Consider the following 20711-nt stretch of genomic DNA (forward strand, 5'->3'; position numbering starts at 1 on the left):
TTGGCCACTTGCCACTTGGGTAGTATTCCGAATAACAATATAATAATACCTATGTGAAATACTTACATTTTATTAGACTATCGTTCCCCAAAAGTATTTAACGCTGTATTCTGAATTTCCGAATGTTTTTGAAAAACTTACTACAAGTCAGCACGAATACTTTTTATGTCCTACTGCGAATAAATAATAAATAATAATATTAGTTATCATACCATCTAAGACCTAACTAGTAAGTTTATAATAATATACTGAAAACTGATTTCTAACCGGTTCCGCTGTATATTTTTGATATTCAACGTATTGTTTTGGCGGCAAACAGGCGACCAAGGAGAATAGACACACGCCGGTCGAAATCAACGTTTTTTTTTACGAACAGTTATTGCCGTAGTATCGCTGATAATATTCGGGAAAGATGATTTTCGGAATAGCTGTCCAAAAGATTATCCGGCAATCCGTATTCCGCCAACATTGCGGTTTCCGAAAAATCAGTCCACTTTGTACTTCGTCTTCGGTTCGTCGCTCGATAAGCAAGGAATACAGCAAAATGACGTACCAGATCGAAGAAAGAGGTTCGCCTAATACGGCTGACTACAAATTATACATAAGTAAGTCAACTTTGAAATTACGTAATTACGTAAGATAAAATACTTGTGCACATTCGTAATCGGACATAGGTATTTTGATTTTTGAGTGTTTTATTACCTGTTATATGCCTTGTTAGATGTTTAGCACATTTGTGCATTTTCTTTTTTATCGTTAATAATTCAAGGTCATTTTTTTATTGTGACCTTTGACGATGTTATTACTTATTTATAAAATATAACCACCTGAAGTTGAATTTTATATACATAATAACATATTAAAATACATATGAAATCGTGTGTTCATATATTATATATATATATATTATTATTAATATTATATAATTGTTTATTTGAGACGTATATTTAAAAGTAGATTTATTCAAATTAATTATTTACCATTTTGTAAATTTAGAAAATAAATTATAGTTTTCTTTAAATAGGTACTTACTACCTAGACTGTAACACAGTTTACCTTAATTCCTATAACATTTATATATTATAAATTAATATTTTTAAATTTTTAAAATACCAAAAGGCAACGGGAACCACTGCACAATGCCTATTATAACTTTTGTAATACACAAACAGTCCTAAACTCTGTTGCAAAGGATAAACTGTTAAACTATTTTCAAACCAATCTTGAAGTCCTACAGTTATATATATATATATAAATATATTAATAATTTATTTTTAAAATAATAACTAAGAACAAATATGTATCAAAAGTTGTTGGGTTCGAAATCAATGGCAAAATGTATAAATGTTAAACCATTAAATTATCTATATCATATAATATAATATATTAGGAGGTACCTAATTTATATATATATATATACCAAAATTTCCCATCATATTGGGACTGTATTGAAAGTTCATAACTTCACAAGCTTAATTTTTATTACAGAAAATGAAAGTGGTATAATTTCACCATTCCATGATATTCCATTGCTAGCCGATAACACCGGCAAAGTTTTCAATATGGTGGTGGAAATACCTAGATGGACAAATGCCAAAATGGAGGTTAGATTTTCTATTAATTAGACTAAAAAAATTTTTATTAAATAAAAGTTTTTTAGATCAACACCAAATCTAGCCTTAACCCAATAATTCAAGACACTAAAAAAGGAAAATTACGTTTTGTACCAAATGTGTTCCCACACAAAGGTTATATATGGAATTATGGTGCATTACCTCAAACTTGGGAAAATCCTGAATTGCTCGATGAACATACTGGATGCAAAGGAGATAATGATCCTTTAGATGTACTTGAAATTGGATATAAAGTATGCTTCAATACTTAAATTTTTAATATTTCTAAATTATAATGCTTAAAATGTTTATTAATTATTAAGGTAGCAAAACGAGGAGAAGTACTGAAAGTAAAGGTATTGGGAACTGTTGCATTGATTGATGAGGGCAAGTATTATAAAACATATTTAAACATAAATGTTTTGTATTCATATTTAATGATATATAAATCATTAGGAATGTCAGACATAGTATATAATATATAATATTAAATTTTCTATATATATATATATATCTATTAAAAATGACTGCATTTCTTACAGGACATTGCTAAAGGATTTCTCGTAATATTAACTTTTGACATACTTAATTTTTTAACTATATTAACAACAACAAAATAATAATAATCAAGAATTTATTGTATATTCTTAAAAGTAATGATAATGTACAATGCCATATATAATATACATTTTATTTTTAAATTTGTTATTACTTATTACTAAAATCATTGATATTCAACTTGATTTATTACTTATAATCAATCCAAATATTTTACAATTTACAAGCATAAAAATAAAAATAAATATTATTTAATAATTGCTTTAATTTTTTATTAATAATGACTGGATCTAATTTAAAAATATAATATGATAAATATGATTAATTTTCAGGTGAAACAGATTGGAAGATACTAGTTATTAATGTAGAAGATCCAATTGCCCCTGAGGTGAACGGTAATTATACTTAATAGCTAATATGTATATTTAAATCATCAATAGAAAACCTTATTTAGGTATTATTTGTATACCAGTTATTTTTAATCAATACTGATATTAAAATTTTAAAATACCTTAGCTCACTAGCCACCTTATTTCTTTTTTCTATTTATTGTTTTTATGATCTAATTTTAGTATTTTTGTAATATTAAAATCTAGACATAAAAGATGTTGAAAAACATTTTCCTGGTCTATTAAAAGCCACTGTTGAATGGCTGAAGATCTACAAAATTCCGGATGGCAAACCCGAGAACAAATTTGCATTTAACGGTGAACCCAAAGATGCTGAATTTGCTTTGAAAATAGTCAGCGATACTCATGAATATTGGAAAACATTAATACAAAAAGAAAACACTGATGGCTTGTCTTGGTAAGGAAATGTCTATACAAACAATTTTTTATTTCCATTATAACTATTGTTGACTATAATGATTGATTTTAGTGTGAACACGACATTGAATAATGCTTCTACTATTGACAGTGAAAAGGCTCAAACAATATTATCGGAGAGTTTGCCACTTTCCGAGGGTAGTCCATTATTACCTGAAGGTAAAGTAACTAATTCAATTTCTATAATAATAAAAGTTAAGCTCATATTATTCTTGACAATTCACTTTGATTTTTATCTAAAAAAAAAAAAAGTAGTGACATTGGATTTAAATCATACATATAAATATTCGTCATTAATTAAATGTGATACCAAGGTTAAACTAAATGACACATAAAAACATATTTTATGGTGTTGTGCCTAACATTGTTAAATTTTTTAAATGGATTATTGACACTTGTTGTAAAAGTATTTGCTCACTTCACTCGGGCTTAATTTCTAATGATAATAGATTAAACCCCCCCTGTTAATTCCTTGTTAATAACATTTATTTTGCAATTATGAAAGTTGAACTTTGATTATTAAAATAAAATATATTAAACCAATTAGTAAATATTCACGACTTAGTTCATATAAGTCTTGGTCCTTTGTCTATTAGAATAGTTTAATTAATATTGTTTTATGTCTCAATGGTTTTTACAGTGGATATTGTATGGTTCTGCATTAAGTCCAATGGCATTACTTTTAAATTGTAGTTTTGCAGTTTGATATCATTGAATTTAGTTTTACATTTGTGTTACTATTTGTGTTGCAGTTGATAAATGGCATTTTATAAAATTATAAAAATGATCACTTTTCATAAGATCAATTGTTTGGTGAAATTAGAAATGGGATCAAAATAATTTTTTTGGAAAATATTACGATTGTTGTATTTACTTATATGGAACCCACATTCATTCCTAATTAATGTTATAACATTCAGATTATCATAAGATAAAATATATGTATGTATTTATTTTTTTTAACTGTAAAACTTAAACGTTGTAACCTCATGATAAACTTTATGTTTCAAAATAAGTATTTCAATAAATCGTAAAGGTGTTATATTCAGATTATTTGTTTTTATTAATATTGTACCCGAGAATGATCTTTGATCCTCTTGCAACCTATAAAATAGTTCCTATTGAAATAACCCAAAATATGGTTATTAACCGAATTGTCTGCAGGGGCATGACTTGACTACATGTCAGGCGTACATATGGTTGACTCTGTAGGAGTGACAAATATTGATGTTTACTACATAATTGTTCGCCCACTGAGTTTTCTTCAACTTCAATAGAGCATAGCCGCCTAGGTTAATGAAGCAATAATAAAAAAAAAAAATATTGAATGATTTTTATCCTTGAAACTTGGCAAATTGTATAAGTATCAATTTCATTTTTAAATGATTTTAAAGAACTAAAGGATATATTTCCATTCTAAAATAGTTTTTTTTTTTCATGTTAACTGTTGTGATTTTTTTACTTTCAATGTTAATTAAACTCGGTACTATTATTTCAAGTTCAGTTGGATTATAAGAACCAATCATAAATAAGTTTTTTTCAGTGGCAGCACAAATGTTATTATCTCTGGACTCCAGCTCACGAGTCGAGGCTGTGAAATTTGGCAGGATTGAAACACTATTATTATCACGAAGAAAAAAAATCCATAATGAACTAATAAGTTAGGTGTACTCAGTGTAAATTTATCTCGTTTTCTGTACCTAAATTTATCTATTTATTTGCGTATAATTGTTTCATTTTAATATACTGTAGGTAATATTCACTAGATTTTTTTAACACAATTTACATTGTTCAATTATTGAATATTTTTCATCTGTTCAAAACAATACATTTCATTGTCTTGAGTTGTAGTGACCTTGTACTTTGAACTGATAAATTATTATCGTACACAATGAGATGGTTTTGTAGGTGTATGAGTAGGAAATAACACTTGCCAAGTACACAACATATACAAGTCATAATAATGTATTCACTATAATATAAAACATACTAATGATATACATTTATAATTTTATTAAATATTATATAATATGTTTTTAAATTGATGGTATGTCTCATAAGTTATTTAAAATGTGTTGTATAGTTAATAAAAATTGTAAATTTCACGAGTCTATACAAATTGTTTTATCGCTTGTCAAAAACTGAGAAAACGTAAAAATAAAACTATTAACAGTATAATTATTAATTATTACAATACACTTATACATACATACATGCGCTATTAATTATTTTTATAATAATAAAAAGTATAAATACTTAAATAACATTTTTAACAGCAACAAATTGCCACTTAAAATTTAAAAAAATTAAACGCAAGACAAAATGTTATCACTTATATAAATTAATCAGATAATGTCTAGCATTTTGTTCTGTCCAACGGACGCTGTTGAACAGAATAACGTATTGGTAACTGATATAATAACAGTAATAGTAATATTAGATACTAAGCAAACGTAATCTTTACTAAGGTGATATTTATACTGGTTCAACTACACGTTATCGATGAAACCATTTACAGTGAATAAATATTGATAAACAAAAAGAATATGTGCAAACGGTAACAAGCAGACTTTAAAAGTTTAGTTTGTTGTTGCCACCAATAGCATAATAATTATGATTAATCAACTTCCATACTTTTCATTAATGACTAGTATATATTATTCTCATTGGATAAATGGCAAACCTACCAAAAGTGTAAAATAATTGGTATATGTGATATGCTTGCTTCACCAAGTAATCAGATACTGAAATATCCATTGTGACTATGTAACATGATATCTATGTACTGCCGATCAGAAACATTGGCTGCGAGTAAAAAAATCTTTTACAAATATTATTTTTGAAGATAAACAATTAAACAATAACGTTTCCTTCAAATATTTCAAAACCATTTAAAGTCACACAGTTATGTTAGATATTATATAACATAATATAATATAGTTATTATGTAAAAAAAAGTCAATTTAAGCAGAGTGGAAGAACGGAGAACATATCATTTATCTACTACCGCACATTACATGTACAAGTAAAGTTGTTCAAGTATATCACTGTCGACCTTGGATATGAGAACACCTTGGAATTGCTGTTCTCCAATTTGATTTTGTAAAGCCAACAACTGTAAAGCAATCAAAAACATAATTAATAAACGGAACAATAATCTATTTCAATAATTATTCGGAAAGCGTAAATGAGTGTTAAGGGTCATTGTGGGTCGTCTTTTAAATACCACAGTACATTCAAACAGATAATTGCCCCTCAGATAATGTTTACTTACTTGAGATTGTAGGTATTTATGGAATGGTATGCAGTGAACAGGGTCTTTGAGCGATAGGCATCTTTGACGTTCATTGTGTTCAGTTTCATATTGATATTCGCACTCGGAATTTGCTCGAGAGCTTACGTTGGAGCAATCGTCAGTCATTAACATGGAACTATTTAAACAAACAAATAGAGCTAATAAAATAGATGGATAAGTAACCTAATATTAATTTTGTTTTATAGGAACAAGTCTTATTCATCATATTTATGTGTATTGAAAATTACAAAATTATTAATTAACTCACTCTGCATAAAGTCCATCATCAGTCTTCCTCATTATGTCATTTAAAGTTTCTACACACACGGTTATGATTTCTTTAAATAATTCTAAAATTGGTCTAAAATATAATAAGCAATACATTAACAACATTATAGACAATATATTCTAATAAACCAATAACTCACTTTTTTTGACAAGTTAAAAGTGATGCTAAAGCAAGACCTAATAATTTTCTTCTATCATTTTGTACAATTTGATTCATTCGTTCTAACCAAACTTCAATTATTCTATTAAGTACATTATCAAAATTCATTAAATTTCCATTTTCGGTCATACATAAATGTTCTACAACCTATTAACAATTGACCATTTAGAATACATTTTAAATAAAATCAAAATTAAAAATGAATTACTTTAATAAAAATACTTGAATCATTTAATATAACTCTAGATATCAATGATAACCGGCAACTATTTACAGCTAAACCTATTTCACCAGAACATAAGCACCTGAAAATTAAGTACATTTATAAATTAAAATGGTTTTCTTTTTAATTAATGTATTAATGTACATTTTTTTTTCAGTACATCTTTATAAATTATTTAATTATTCTTACTTTAAGTTTTGTCCTAAAACTGCCATCATTAACTCAATAGTTTGTGGTAAATTTACTTTTATAATTGTTTCATATAATGATAATATACAAACAATACCTTCATCTTTTAAATCATTCATTAAAGATGTAGTTAAGCTAAATAACTGAGTACCGTATTCCTGGAAGAAAATTTTGAATGTAAGCTAAATCAACATTATTTGTATAACTTTCATAATTTATAATTATTGATAATAAACAATAGTGAAAAAAATAATATAATCAAATAAATATTAATAATAACTTATTTTTTTCTAAATTACTATATTTAAAATATTTGGTATTTATTGTTTAATATTTTTTTATTTATATATTTATAAAAATTCTTAGATTACAAAAATTAATACTTGCCGATATGACCCTATCTGGTGCAATTAGAACATAAGCTTCAAGTATCATTAGGCCAGTTTTAAGATGTTCAGTCGAATAATCTGTCATTTAAAAAGCCAAAAATAATAAATTAAATTGAAATAAAAAAATATTTCACTTCATGCTTACCTAGTAATGGAAGAAGATAATTAATTAAACTTAACATATCATCATTGTATGTTGCACATGATTCAATGTAAGATAATAACAATTCAAGACCATCTTCTTGTAAATAAATGTATGCTTTTTCTTTAATGTCTACACTATATCGAATAATAGGAACTAGGAATGGAGTTAATTCAGCACTTTTTGTTCGGATGGCCTAAAATTGTAAAAATATATAAAAGCAACTTATAATATATATTTAAAAATGAACAATTAATAATGACGCATATCACTACATTGATGAAAAGGAAAACTTCTGTAATTTAACTAAAATTAACTTAACCAATTTTTGGTTTAATATTTCTTAATTTAGCCAATTTAGATATATAGTAAATCAATATATTATTACTTACTCGTACAATTTGTGTTAATGTGGAAATAATTGCACAACGTAGCATGTGATGGTCGTCTGAATCTGTCCATAATTTTGGCAAGTATTGAAGTAAAGAGTCAAAATAAGGTTCTACCATGGGACCTAATCGTTCCACCATAAACGACATGACATGTAGCACATTTAACTAAAACATTAGCATAACACAAAATGAATAAAATGTATTTCAAGCTTCAATACTATAATAAAAATATGTTAATACCTTTGTGTCACATTCTCGGACACTAACTAAAAGCTTATATAACGAGAATGCCATTGGTTCCAAGTATTCAATAAAATGCTCAGAGCTAAAATCAAAATCATCGATAGCACAACGTAAAGTAGATGTGGCAGCTAAACGAACGGCCATGTCTTGTTCAGGATTTAAAAGTCCAATAAGAATATTGTATAGTTCAGGTCTATGTTCAGGGTTTAGTCTGACTGTAAGCCATTGACCAATCAACCAAGCCACACGTCTCTTCAATACACGTGTATGACCATGAGTTTCCATTAACTCTTGGCGCAATGTCGTATTAAACCAATCATCAAAATTTATCTAGTAAATACAATTAAACAAAGTCAAGAAGTTTAATTTCTTTCCGTTAACATCACTTAAATATATTTTAGAACAATTAATCCTAAGATGTGTACACAGGAGAATATACATTAGCTCGCATCAGAAATGCTAGTAAACATTCAATAATAAGTGAAAATAAATCAGATAGATTGAATAGCGAGTAGATTTATATCAATTCTATGCAACTCTTGGAATTTAGTGTTGACGCTTACTATAATATTGTGAAAAAACACCCACATATTAGTTATTATTAAATTAAAAATATTAATTTTTCAATAAATGTTAACTTTAACTATATAATTCTATAACTCAAATACGAATAATAGCTGGACTTGGAATATGAAAATGCAAAGATTTAAATACATTGGTATGTTTTTTTTTTTGTATCAGCAGCATCCATTTTATACACTATTTTAGTTTCCTGATGTGGCTAGTGGTGGACCTACACCTTTTGGGACAGTAAGAGTTCTTCAATTTTTTACTTTGGGGATGGTATCTGGTAAAAAATTGGACCTAGTTGGTACTTAAGAGTATCAACTAAAAAATGCTCAGTACTTTTTGTACATTTACAAAGCATTTATATAAGCGTTTAATATTAGAATTTTGTCAAAATTACAAAAAATTTGTAAATTTTTTGTAGTTAAAATTTCATACTTAAGATTTGAAAATAAAGTTCTTTATAAGTTTTCAACCTTTACAAAAACATTTTTTATCAGAGTCAAATTAATTTTCTAGAATATTTGAAGTTCAAATTTTAATAGCATTGCATATTCTAAAGGTAAATTGGTGTTGTAAGAGTTAATATCAATAATATAATATGTTATAAATTATATTTATTATTATTATAACAATTAAATATTAATAATATAATGATAAATGCAATGTTTTTGTTAAAAACTGAATCAACTGTAGAACTAATAGTAAAATAAATTACTTTAATAGCTAAACCAAAAAACAAATCATGAAATGTACTATAGTGAAACAAGTTGACAGACCCATCAAATTTAAATTTAACACATCCATTACAATGATTAACTCAATATCTATTATACAACAGAGTGATACTTGCCCACTTTTTAAATTTTGTTTACTTTAACATTTAACACAAAAATATATTTTTATGGTAAAATTTAATGAAATAGGCGTTAAAAACTAAATGCCACATCATATTATACTTATAATTCTTACTTAAAATTAATTAATGAATAGCTACATGTATCTTTAAATGTAACTTAGGTTAACTTTATTACATTTTATTTTTCATTTTCTCTCTTTTTGTATTGTATAATTACGCAATAATATTATTTTAATTTTAGTTTTTAAGCATGTGTATCAATTTGTAACTCTTTATCTTCGCCACAAGCATAGCTTACAGAAGATAGATAATTCAAATGTACAATTGATGTAAAACTGTATATTTGTTTTTAAATAAAAAAAAAAAATAAGTAAAAAAATGGTAAGTAGTTATTTAAAAATATTAAATAATCATTTAATTAAGTATACATTTAACTAACATAAAAAGTAACTATTTAATTGGGATTAAATTAGAATATACTTCTCTTTCCCTATGTTCAGAAAATATTGGTAAAATAATTCTATATATTATAATAATAGTATTGTATAAAATTCTAATCTTATGAACTTGTTAAAAAATTGTCTAAATCGATCATACAATGATAAATATTTTCTGATAATATTATACTCACAATATCAAACATCTCAAATGCAGTAAGTCCAAATGCATTATAAATGGCATCTTTTTTTAAAATTGCTTCTAAATTATAAGGGTCAACAAACTCCCTATTTGACTCAATGGTTGCTGCAAGTCTAGGAGTCAACAGTTCTCTGAATTCGTGGAATAATGACATAAATAGTGATTCTGTACATGCCTAAAAAATAAAATTAATTTGTATTAATTATATTTGTTTGATCCATTATAGACATTTTCAAACAGAATTTACTTTTAAATTATACTTCCAATATTCTCCTACTTCATCAGTAGCTATAATAATAAATAATTAAAATTTAATTAAAAATGGTATACTCAATTAATTAACTTTAATAAATAACTATAAATTATAGTTAACCAATTACCAAACATTTCAGGATCACTATCCCATATTTCTAATTCGGCTGGTGTAAGTAAAAAATATTTATATATTAATTGTTGACACATTATCATTAATCGATCAGATTTGAATACAGAAGCTTTATGTTGAACTGCTGAAGCTGATATTCTTTTTGCATTTTCTAAAATAATATTTATATAATATATATGCTGTTTTCCAAAATTAATTTCACAATATTAAATAAAAGTTATTAAGTTAAAAAAAATTAAAACATTAATAGCAGACATTTTTAATGTTTGATAAATGCAATCTCTTCACACATCATACTAGTATATTTAATATTTTGAAAATAAAATATCTTACCATCCATTTGACAAATAGGGCCATTAGTACGTGGCAATTTATACTGAGGACAAATTAATATTAATTTTGTTAAGTTAAAAAGTTGAATTAAGAATCTCTCAAAAACAACAGCGTTTCCATCAGCAGTAAAACCGTAGAAATAAGCCAGTTCAACCGTTGGTTGAATGAAATCCAGATATTCAGCTGGATGATCTTCTAAGATGGCCATTAGCATTTTAAACATACGACATACAAATTTTTCAACTAAATCAGGATAGTAAGCACCTAAAAATAAAATTATTTAAAATTTCAATTGAATTGCACATCAATATTGAATTAACTTACGACAAGCAATAATAGGTCGAACTTTATTGAAAATAGCCAAAATGAACTGTTTGACATCATTTGGATAAGGAGATTTAAAACCATATAACACAAAATTAGACAAAATCTTTTGAGTATAAAATGCATCTTCTAAAAGTTTAGCTACTGAAGGTGATATATTGCCTTGTTCCATCTGTATGTAAAAGAAACATGTTATTATATTAGATTAAATTTTAAATTTTAAGTACTTACCTCTTTAATGAAAGCATCTGTTCTTTGTTCCCAATGACTATAAAAATTTGGGAAGAGTTGACTGGAAGCATCTTGGAAAAGTCTTATACTATCATACAATCGTTTGCCAGCTAATGATTTGACCACATGATGCATAGATAATAATGCACGATTTTGTGGATCATATTTAATACGTTCTATTAATTCTGGCATTAAGTCTTCCCAATCATATGGCCAATCTAATCTAAAAATTTGAAAAACAAATTATACAATCAATAAAACATATGAAGTTTGGAAAATCAAACAAATTAAAAATAAATTTCAAAAACGTAAAATATTTTTATTATAAGAAGTTATTTAGTATAGTCAAAATTCATAATAATTGAATGGCTTATTAAATTCCAAATATATTTTAATATTGATGTAGATAAGTTAATTAATAGTTTAATCTTACAAACTTTAATAAACAATTATTAAAAAGAGCTATAATAATAAAATATTTGAAGCTATAATAGCATTAGTAGCATACTGCATAAGTATTGAAAAAATTATTTTTACAATAACTTTTGTTATCTATATATAAATAGCTTTTTAACTACGAAAAATAGTGAAGATTTTACATTATTATCATTAAAACTAATTTCATCAAAAACACAAACTTAATGTATCCAAAAATGGATAAAAGATTTGTTAAAATGGGTGATTGTTTATATTTTCTTCACATAAGTGGATCCACTTAAAAAACTATTAGGAAATGGGAATAATTAATTTTTGTTAAATTCAGTATTATCATATAAAAAATATTTTCTTAAAACAATAAAAAAAAAAAAACACCATATATTGCTAAAATATATGTAGCTTTAAATAATTAGTGATTTACAAAGTAAAATGAATTTTCTTCTTTGAATTTTATTATTAAGTATTCAAGAAAAAAAAAATTACCTCGCAACTCTGCCAATGATTACACTAACTTGAGTTGCAAGTCGCGGAACAGGTTCTGATAAATTTGTTAATAACATTTTTCTTAGAGTAACTTTTTCTTCTTCGGAAATACCACTATAAAAGATCATGATTTAATTAATTGATAAACTTAATGCTGTATGATAGGTACATACTGTTGAATGTTTTTTCTCCAATATTTTTCTACACCTTGTTTAAAACATAGAATTGACATCCAACGCACATTTAAATCCAATGATTGATTAGAAAATATTCTCTGAAAAATCAACAATTATGTTTATGGTAGGCAGATTCTTAGGAATAAAATTAAGTACAATTTATATTAGTCATAGAAAAATCATATCTTACAAATAACACTGAATAAAATCCTGGTTCCACTTCCCATTCTTTAAGTTTTTGCTCTGCAGGTTTCAACATATCAGGATGTTGACTACTTGCCTGCAAGAGTGTTTCGTAAACTAACTGTTCAATTTCCATTTTTGTAATGTAGAGAGTGAACAATTATTCTAAAAATAAAAATCATTGTTTTTTTAACAGATATTACCTATTACAATGATTAAAATAATACTAAACAAAAAATTAAAAGTTGTTAGTTTAGAGTTAAATAACATTGACAAATATCCCAAAAGGTTCTAATTATTTTGTTTATACCTACTAAATTTTGATCATTTGAAATTTTTGTTAATTTGACAATAAAATAAATTTGTGTTGAGTCATTCTTAACACAAGCCTCTGCTGTATCAATTGAATCATATGATGGTACTATCAGTAACAACTAATAATACACCCACGTATAATAACAAAATTTAGTTTCCTTCTTAGGCGAACAATAATTGAATAATTGAACCCTGGATGTTATTCCTACAGATCAAACTGTAGTCAATATTGTTAATCAATGAAACAATTTGTATTTAGAGATAAAAAACATATGTTTAGAAAGTTGGATTAGATTTGAACACCCAATAAAAAAATAATAACAATACAAAGAAGCCGTTTGTCTGGGAATTAACTGTTTTAGGATACGGACTGATGAGTTGGACATTCGATATAGCGATTGGTTTGACACACCAAGATAAACCCTTACAATTTGTACACTCCCTCGGTGGTAAACTGAATGTCCTCTAGATTGTGTGCACTACTCAGTACTTGCTCGGGTCGTCTAATGCTGATTGTTTGCACACGGAAAATAAAATAATTTTGAATTAACTACCCTTACCCACACCAAGACCATTGACCTACGGACACGGTTCAAAGGATGGGCCGGATGGACGGGGACTTGTAATACAGAAAAAGGGGTACCTGGCAAGCCGGTTACTATCCTTCGAGACGTGATCAACGGGAAATCCGGGAAAATATCGACATCGCACTCTTTTGCACACGCAAACAGCACGCGAGCGCACACACGTTTTTTCAAAAAACTTTCGTGCCTAAAATGTAAATACTGAATAACGTCACGGCGGTTCAGCGATGATTACACGACAGTTGCACCGACGATGATCGATAAAATATTTAATTATTAATATTTAATAGTAGTAGCAGCAGCAGCAGCAGCTGTATATTATATAGGTATATAATATTATTATGATGCGGCGTTTCGCGGTGATGTTATGTTGTTGCCGATGGCAGTGATTACTGACTAGTGAGTGCAGAGATGCGACGAGTGGCGACTGGTAGTGGTGGGTCGTATGTTTTACGGACGTTTATTAATCCTAACCTCATTTCGGTGCGCGACGGTATTTGCGGCACGTCAGTGGTTCTTAAACCGGCGAAGGCGCGTGATCGATACCGGTGACGGCGTTGGCGCATGGTACCCGTGGCGACCGACGCGAGGATTTCGATTGTTAAATAAGCCAATTGCGGTAGTGATGAGTGAATCATTTACCGTAAAGATGGTATTATAAGACATAACACGAAAATAGTACATAAACGATATTATATACATTGCTGTACTGTTTCGATCCGGTGTCTTTGATCGTTTTGGTTTCGGTTTAAACTTATGACAATATTAGGTATACCTATTATAAGTAAATATCTACCCGCAAACTAATGTCCGTTGGCGAGCGAAAGGTCCTCAGACCTCACAAGAACAGTAGCTGGCGGCAGACGTTCGAGATGCCAGGCGGCAATAGTGAGGGTGCTCGGCAATCGACCACGCACGAGACTTACCGGCCGCCTAAAACCGTCGATGAAAAACCGCTCGACGATAAAGGTTATTATTACGTGTATAATGTATGTTATGATAAAAAATAAAAAACCACCACAATTTCATGATGTGTGTAAACTACACCCTGCCGTCGAACCGACTTGGACTAGACGTCTACACCCAAGAGCTGTGTTGCAATTTTATTAATTGTATTATCGCTCTATAATGTATACCTATTAAGTCAGGCGTTATAGAGTATCGAACCTTTGCAAAAGTGACCTATCTTATAATAGCAAAATATTTTTTTTTTTCAAAAGTCAGCGAACTTTTAGACGTATTGCAAAGACAGATGGTAGTTGACATTTTTGGAAAACCAGTCGTTTGTAAAATAAAATAAAAATGTTTAATATTCCTGCATAACTAGCATGAACTAATAGCACCGGGTATTGTATTGTGCACCGATTTGACAAATATTAGTTTTAAATATTTTAACTTTTCAATTTTTTTATTATATTTTGTGTGTCTAATACTCTAATGCTCCGTGGTTTACTTTTAAAATATATACCTATTATAATATAGGTATTGATAATTTAAATTATAAAGATGAGTATTGAGTAGTGAGTAATGACAATCAGCTCCAGACAAATTGTCGGAAACCCATTGACAATGCAACAAGGACTTGGCCAGGAAAACTAAAAATATATACAATTACTTCACTAACATAGGTTTAGCAAAATTTCTGTAAAAAAAATGATATGTACATATTACACTTCACTTACTCCCTCTACTGTTAAATATAATGTGCCCCCATAGTTTTAAGACCATAATTTTGTAATTATTACAGGCTAATGACCTCAGAAGTCGAAGCCTTATTAACCCGATAATAAAAAAAAATAACGACAGTTTATTTGTCATGGAATTTAGTTATAATTTTTTCTAAGCAGTTTTGGATAAGTACATAATTTTAATTATACTTTTTTTCTTTTTGTAAATTAATAACGATTTATTAAAATAATTGTAGGTAACATTAAAAAATAACGATAAAATGTAACAATATAAATAATGAGTATTTATTTTATTTAACTATTGAACTGTAATAGTAATGCACTGAAAGCTAATAAAAATAGCTATTTAAATATCAATTAATTTCCAGGTACAATAATTTAATTTAAATTTAATAAATAATGCATTGATATAATATCTATATTATCAATACGACAATACTATAGTCTACCTATATTACTTGTAATAAATAAATTAAAAAATAATAATTTATTTTTAAGTTTGTAATATTCAAATTTTCCTAACTACAATTAACAATCAGTGCCGAACGAATATAATACTGTTTGACTAGTAGGTATTACACTTAATAATCCTTGAATCTACGCTTTTATAGTAATATTTTAAATAACTTTTAAATCGTCATTACGTAACTTATAATAATGAATATTGAATTACATGAAATGTTGAATATACCGCATAATACATTTTATACCTTATATCAATCATAATTATTGATTACCTATTTCAAAATTAAAAATATTAATTTATTATGTTTGCATTTTTGTTTATTAATTTCACCATAAAAATATTTTAAAATTTTATTTTTGTCTTTAAGTTCTAGCCTCTAGGTAAGTTATTTTATGAATTTTATATTCGTAAATTAATATTATTTACTATCTAACACTCAATTTGGTTTTCGCGTTTCTCGCTCTACAACACACCAGATGCATAGATTAGTTGATACCATATATTTTTTTTAAATAAAGAAAAATATCCTTCCTACGTGTTTCTTGACGTGTCACAAAGTTCGACTGAGTCTGGCATGAGGGGTTACTGTATAAATTAAAATTGTTCTTCCATCAACATATTATTTACTGATTAAACCATACCTCATTGATAATCACTTTCAAGTCAGGTTTGGTTCTTCATTTTCAAGCATTGCAAATATTAATGCAGGAGTCTCACAGCCCACAGGGTGGAATTCTCTGTCCAATTATATATATAATATATATGCCAAACACAAATATAACCGAATTTGCGGGCGATAAGGCAATTATATCAATACACGATGACCCAGTTACTCCTTCCCTAAATCTTCAAAATCGCCTTTGCCTTATGTCTAACTGCAGGTACGGATAAATGGCGAGTTAAAGTAAACCAAACAAAATCTCTACACACTATACCTTCACTATTCGCCTTCCTCCCTGTCCTGAAATCTCCTTAGGTAATATCCTCCCATTCAGTTAAGTATTTAGGGTTAACGTTTGATCGGCGTCTTACTTAGGCACCCACATAATTTAACTTTTGTGGTATCTTATATAAATTTTCAAGGATTTTGATCTAACGAATAATTGTTTATCGACATTTATAAAATAAAAAAAGTTTAAATTCTTTATGTACATAAATAACTTAAAGAGTTAAAGAATTTGAAAATTTGATTATATATATATATACCTAATAAAAAAATATAATAAATAATATATTATGTAATGGATAATATAAACATTTGGTGAAAATAACAAATATCTATTCATTGTTATTTTTTTCACATAATAAGATGAAATATCAATACCCTTTTTTGAGGGAAAATAATTATTTTACGGTGAATATCAAATGTTGTAAACATTAGAACATGAAATACTCACAAAAATTTATTTGGGTTTTCAGTAGAATTTTTTTCAATAAATTCCATATAAATGTGGAAAAATTAATAAAGAATACCTTGTATTACCATTTTTAAATCTTGTGTATAAAAATAAAAATGTTTATAAATTTCTAATAACAAAATAATTTACTAATTTTAACAATTTCAGATTTCTATGAATTGTATAAAAACTTTAACTTTAAATGTTTATAAAAAAATATTTTAATTATAGATTTTCAATATTTTTAATTGAAAAATAAACAATTTATGAGAAGCTTCATTGTATTAAATTTTCAAGCATTTCTACCTAACAAATAATTTTTAATTAACATATATAATATTTTTTTAAGATTTCTTATGTCTATAAATAGCTCAAAAATCGTCAAAATATATTGTAAATTTAATTTTAAATATAAAACAATAATATAAACATTTTAAGTTTCTATGATTATTCGTTTTCAATTTACATCAAAAAATTAAAATAATTTTTTTTATCAAAATTTAGATTTGTGTAAAAATTCCGGTTTTTTCCTTTATTTTTTATTTGTTTTTTCCAACTATAAAATAAGAACTGATAATTTTTAAGATTTTTTCTCTAAAATACAAACTTAATTTATATCCAAAACCACCTCCAATTTTGAAAATCGAAGCATTTTATCGAAATTTATTGTATAGTATACAAAAATAAAACATAATAAAATCAATACATTAATCGTTCCGCTCAGAATCTAAAAAAAATCATGTATACCTATAAAATATTAATTACTATAAGTGTGGTACTGTAGTAATACATTGTAAACAATATATACTTATTATTATTATTTACTAAGTTTAACAAAGGTAGAGGTAAATGGTAAATATGGAAGGTAATATGGGTATGACAGTCGACAGACGATCAGCCGGTGACGAGATGACACAATATTCGAGCCTGTCGGACCGATAACAAACAAGTATCCATTTTTTTTTCAGACACATCCGGTACCTACTATTATATTTTAACACAAAATGTATATAGATATTTTTTTTATTAAGATGTACCAGGATTTTACTTTTGGAAGGATAACTAATAATTTGTTATGTATAGGAAGACTTAGCTAAGATCCCTTATAAGTTTGGTGTGCTTATGCCGCATGTATATATAATACTTACAGCAACCTCCATACAATTTTAAGTTTTAATAAATATGATTACGCCTTACGTAATACGTTCACAGAATATCGAAATCATTTTTATGTTTTCCTAAATTTCGGGAAGGGCTATAAACCGCATTTTGCTGATGGTTTCCTCCTTGGCTACGCCACTGAGATAAGTAGATAGGTAACGGGAATTTAATATTTTAAATTTTAACATTAAAAAAAATATGTATTAAAAAATTATTTATGTTTCTAAAATAAAGATATAAGCCTGGGAATCTAGGCTATTGTTTTACAATTGTTTATTTATATACTTATACCTATAAACTTTTTTTGTTCTGTACATAATAACTAGTTACTAGTATATAAGTTGTTTTAAGAAATAATATATGTTATACATGAAATTAAAATAAGTTATCTCGATAGGTATATCAATTATTTTATGAACTAAAGAAATTATTCGTTGATCGTAAAATCTTGTCCTAATTTTTATATAATCATATTATAGCTGGGTATTTAAGTATAATTTGTTCAAATTACAGAAAAAAATTATAAAAAGTGTGAAAATATTTAAAAGTTTAAAAAGTTTATTTAAATATTTTATTTTAACAATAAAAAATCTTTTAAACAGAATAATCAATTAATAATGTAATGTACATACAAAATCAATCTAATAAATTGTCTATTTTAAGAGAGAAAAAGAAAAGAATTCGAAGAACATTTGTGGAAAACAATGACTGAAAAAGTAATGAATGACTTAGCAGTTAAAGCAAAGACATTTTATGATCATAATGGACAATTTGAAACAACGTACAACAGTACATTTCAAATAAAAGGGTTCAAACCAAAAGAAATAGGACAACAATTGGACGAAGAAGTATGTAGACACAAAATATGTTTTTTAGAAATTGTTAAAACCACTCAAAGTTATTTTCTAAAAAATCTAAATTTATAGATAAATATTTTATTAGAATATTGTAAATAATAAACATATATACAATAATATTTAAATTACTTAATAGTTGTTATATCTTTACATTGATTTTTAATTTTGTTCATTTAATCAAGAGGCAGCAGTATTCTGTGAATGAGTAACAATACTAACAATTAATAGTTAATCATGCTAAAAAAATTAAGTTTGTTAAGATTTTTATCTTAACTAAAAATTTGAATTCTACTTATATTGACATATAGTTGATTAAAAAATATAATTATTGGTGTTCATATTTGCAGCTATGCGCCAAGTATCCATTGTACAATACAAACGGTATGTCCGTGCCGGTTAACCGATATGAGTACGATAAAGCTAAGCAACCTATACACAAACCTTTGACGCATTTATTCAAAAAGGACAACCGGTTCACCAGTCGAATGAGCAACCCCAACGATTATCATGCTCCAGTTGACCCTGCACATTTTGCTTTCGTTTAAAAAAAATTAACTTAAACTGTACATTGACATAAACTTTGTTTGGTATATACCTAGCTATTATCTACTATAATTATAATATATTATTTTTCAATAAGCAAACAATGGATTAAAAAAAATGAATGTATCGTTTATGGTACAATGGTAATTAGTATTAAATTATATAATAAATATCATCTGAATTGAAATTAAAATTGTTAATTTCTTCGTGTTTGTATTTTTTTCATTATCTCTCGGATGACGAGGTTAGATAGAACTTAATAAAAATAAGTATATGTACTATTGATAAAAAGACGGACTGTCGAGGTTTTTGTACTATATAGATAGAGATTATTTATTATTTTATGATATTATGCATGGATAAAATTATAAAAAATTGATCAATGGTACATCTGACTATCCGAGTTCATCACATGATCAAATGATTTAATTTCATGTTGTACTATTTGATAAAGGTAAAAGAACTATAAAACGTCTATAGATGTGATAATTATAATTATAACAATTTATTTTCTCTAAACAAATAAATATTAGTGTATATACGGTACTATACTATCATGATATAAGTAAACATTGTACCTATGTCCTATGTCCTATACCTGTAAATATTTCCGGCTAATATAATAATGGAATAAAATGCTCTAAATTAATATAATATATAAGTTATAAAAATATTATTTCGATTATCTATCTATATGAATAATAATGTTTGTATGTCAAGTGATCCACAGCCAAATCTATCTTACTCGTGGTTCTAAAATACC

General features: G+C 26.7%; 3 protein-coding genes across 5 annotated transcripts; 2 read left to right on the forward strand and 1 right to left on the reverse strand.

Annotated features, from left to right (window-relative positions):
- The first annotated feature begins 356 nt into the window (after nt 1-356).
- On the forward strand, nt 357-4046 carry LOC132930209 (uncharacterized). The gene is made up of 8 exons (XM_060995946.1): nt 357-605; nt 1489-1604; nt 1661-1867; nt 1937-2000; nt 2504-2566; nt 2768-2978; nt 3051-3157; nt 3751-4046. Exons 1-8 carry the CDS (start codon nt 413-415, stop codon nt 3777-3779), a joined length of 990 nt encoding a protein of 329 aa, XP_060851929.1. The 5' UTR covers nt 357-412; the 3' UTR covers nt 3780-4046.
- A 901-nt stretch (nt 4047-4947) lies between these two features.
- On the reverse strand, nt 4948-14266 carry LOC132929235 (importin-11). 3 transcript variants are annotated; one of them, XM_060994429.1, is made up of 20 exons: nt 13896-14266; nt 12945-13102; nt 12752-12852; nt 12579-12692; nt 11658-11880; nt 11427-11598; nt 11103-11366; nt 10765-10920; nt 10632-10672; nt 10377-10559; nt 8317-8649; nt 8077-8241; nt 7688-7880; nt 7541-7620; nt 7154-7311; nt 6950-7046; nt 6722-6888; nt 6562-6654; nt 6273-6429; nt 4948-6113 (listed from the first exon to the last, which is right to left on the reverse strand). In XM_060994429.1, the coding sequence occupies exons 2-20, from the start codon at nt 13071-13073 to the stop codon at nt 6012-6014; spliced, it is 2928 nt and encodes a 975-aa protein (XP_060850412.1). In that variant the 5' UTR covers nt 13074-13102; nt 13896-14266; the 3' UTR covers nt 4948-6011. The 3 variants fall into 3 exon arrangements, with proteins under 3 accessions (XP_060850412.1, XP_060850414.1, XP_060850413.1); XM_060994431.1 differs by lacking the exon at nt 13896-14266 and adding an exon at nt 13252-13415; XM_060994430.1 differs by lacking the exon at nt 13896-14266 and adding an exon at nt 13248-13264.
- Nucleotides 14267-14361: 95 nt separating this feature from the next.
- On the forward strand, nt 14362-20135 carry LOC132929237 (uncharacterized). Its single transcript, XM_060994432.1, has 3 exons — nt 14362-14805; nt 19212-19396; nt 19753-20135. The coding sequence occupies exons 1-3, from the start codon at nt 14643-14645 to the stop codon at nt 19948-19950; spliced, it is 546 nt and encodes a 181-aa protein (XP_060850415.1). The 5' UTR covers nt 14362-14642; the 3' UTR covers nt 19951-20135.
- Nucleotides 20136-20711: the final 576 nt, after the last annotated feature.

Source organism: Rhopalosiphum padi, chromosome 4 (assembly GCF_020882245.1).
Source record: "Rhopalosiphum padi isolate XX-2018 chromosome 4, ASM2088224v1, whole genome shotgun sequence".
NCBI lineage: Eukaryota > Metazoa > Arthropoda > Insecta > Hemiptera > Aphididae > Rhopalosiphum > Rhopalosiphum padi.

What these genes read in the sequence shown, in the direction of transcription:
- LOC132929237 (XM_060994432.1), top strand. Translation starts at nt 14,643, where the DNA reads ATGTCCGTTGGCGAGCGAAAGGTCCTCAGACCTCACAAGAACAGTAGC. An exon ending in AAAACCGCTCGACGATAAAG is followed by an intron (nt 14,806 to 19,211) that starts GTTATTATTACG and finishes GTCTATTTTAAG; the next exon opens with AGAGAAAAAGAAAAGAATTC. An exon ending in GACAACAATTGGACGAAGAA is followed by an intron (nt 19,397 to 19,752) that starts GTATGTAGACAC and finishes TCATATTTGCAG; the next exon opens with CTATGCGCCAAGTATCCATT.
- LOC132930209 (XM_060995946.1), top strand. Translation starts at nt 413, where the DNA reads ATGATTTTCGGAATAGCTGTCCAAAAGATTATCCGGCAATCCGTATTC. An exon ending in GGACAAATGCCAAAATGGAG is followed by an intron (nt 1,605 to 1,660) that starts GTTAGATTTTCT and finishes AAAGTTTTTTAG; the next exon opens with ATCAACACCAAATCTAGCCT. An exon ending in TGTTGCATTGATTGATGAGG is followed by an intron (nt 2,001 to 2,503) that starts GCAAGTATTATA and finishes ATTAATTTTCAG; the next exon opens with GTGAAACAGATTGGAAGATA.
- LOC132929235 (XM_060994429.1), bottom strand. Translation starts at nt 13,073, where the DNA reads ATGGAAATTGAACAGTTAGTTTACGAAACACTCTTGCAGGCAAGTAGT. An exon ending in TCGACCTATTATTGCTTGTC is followed by an intron (nt 11,367 to 11,426) that starts GTAAGTTAATTC and finishes TTTTATTTTTAG; the next exon opens with GTGCTTACTATCCTGATTTA. An exon ending in CATTTGAGATGTTTGATATT is followed by an intron (nt 8,650 to 10,376) that starts GTGAGTATAATA and finishes TGTATTTACTAG; the next exon opens with ATAAATTTTGATGATTGGTT.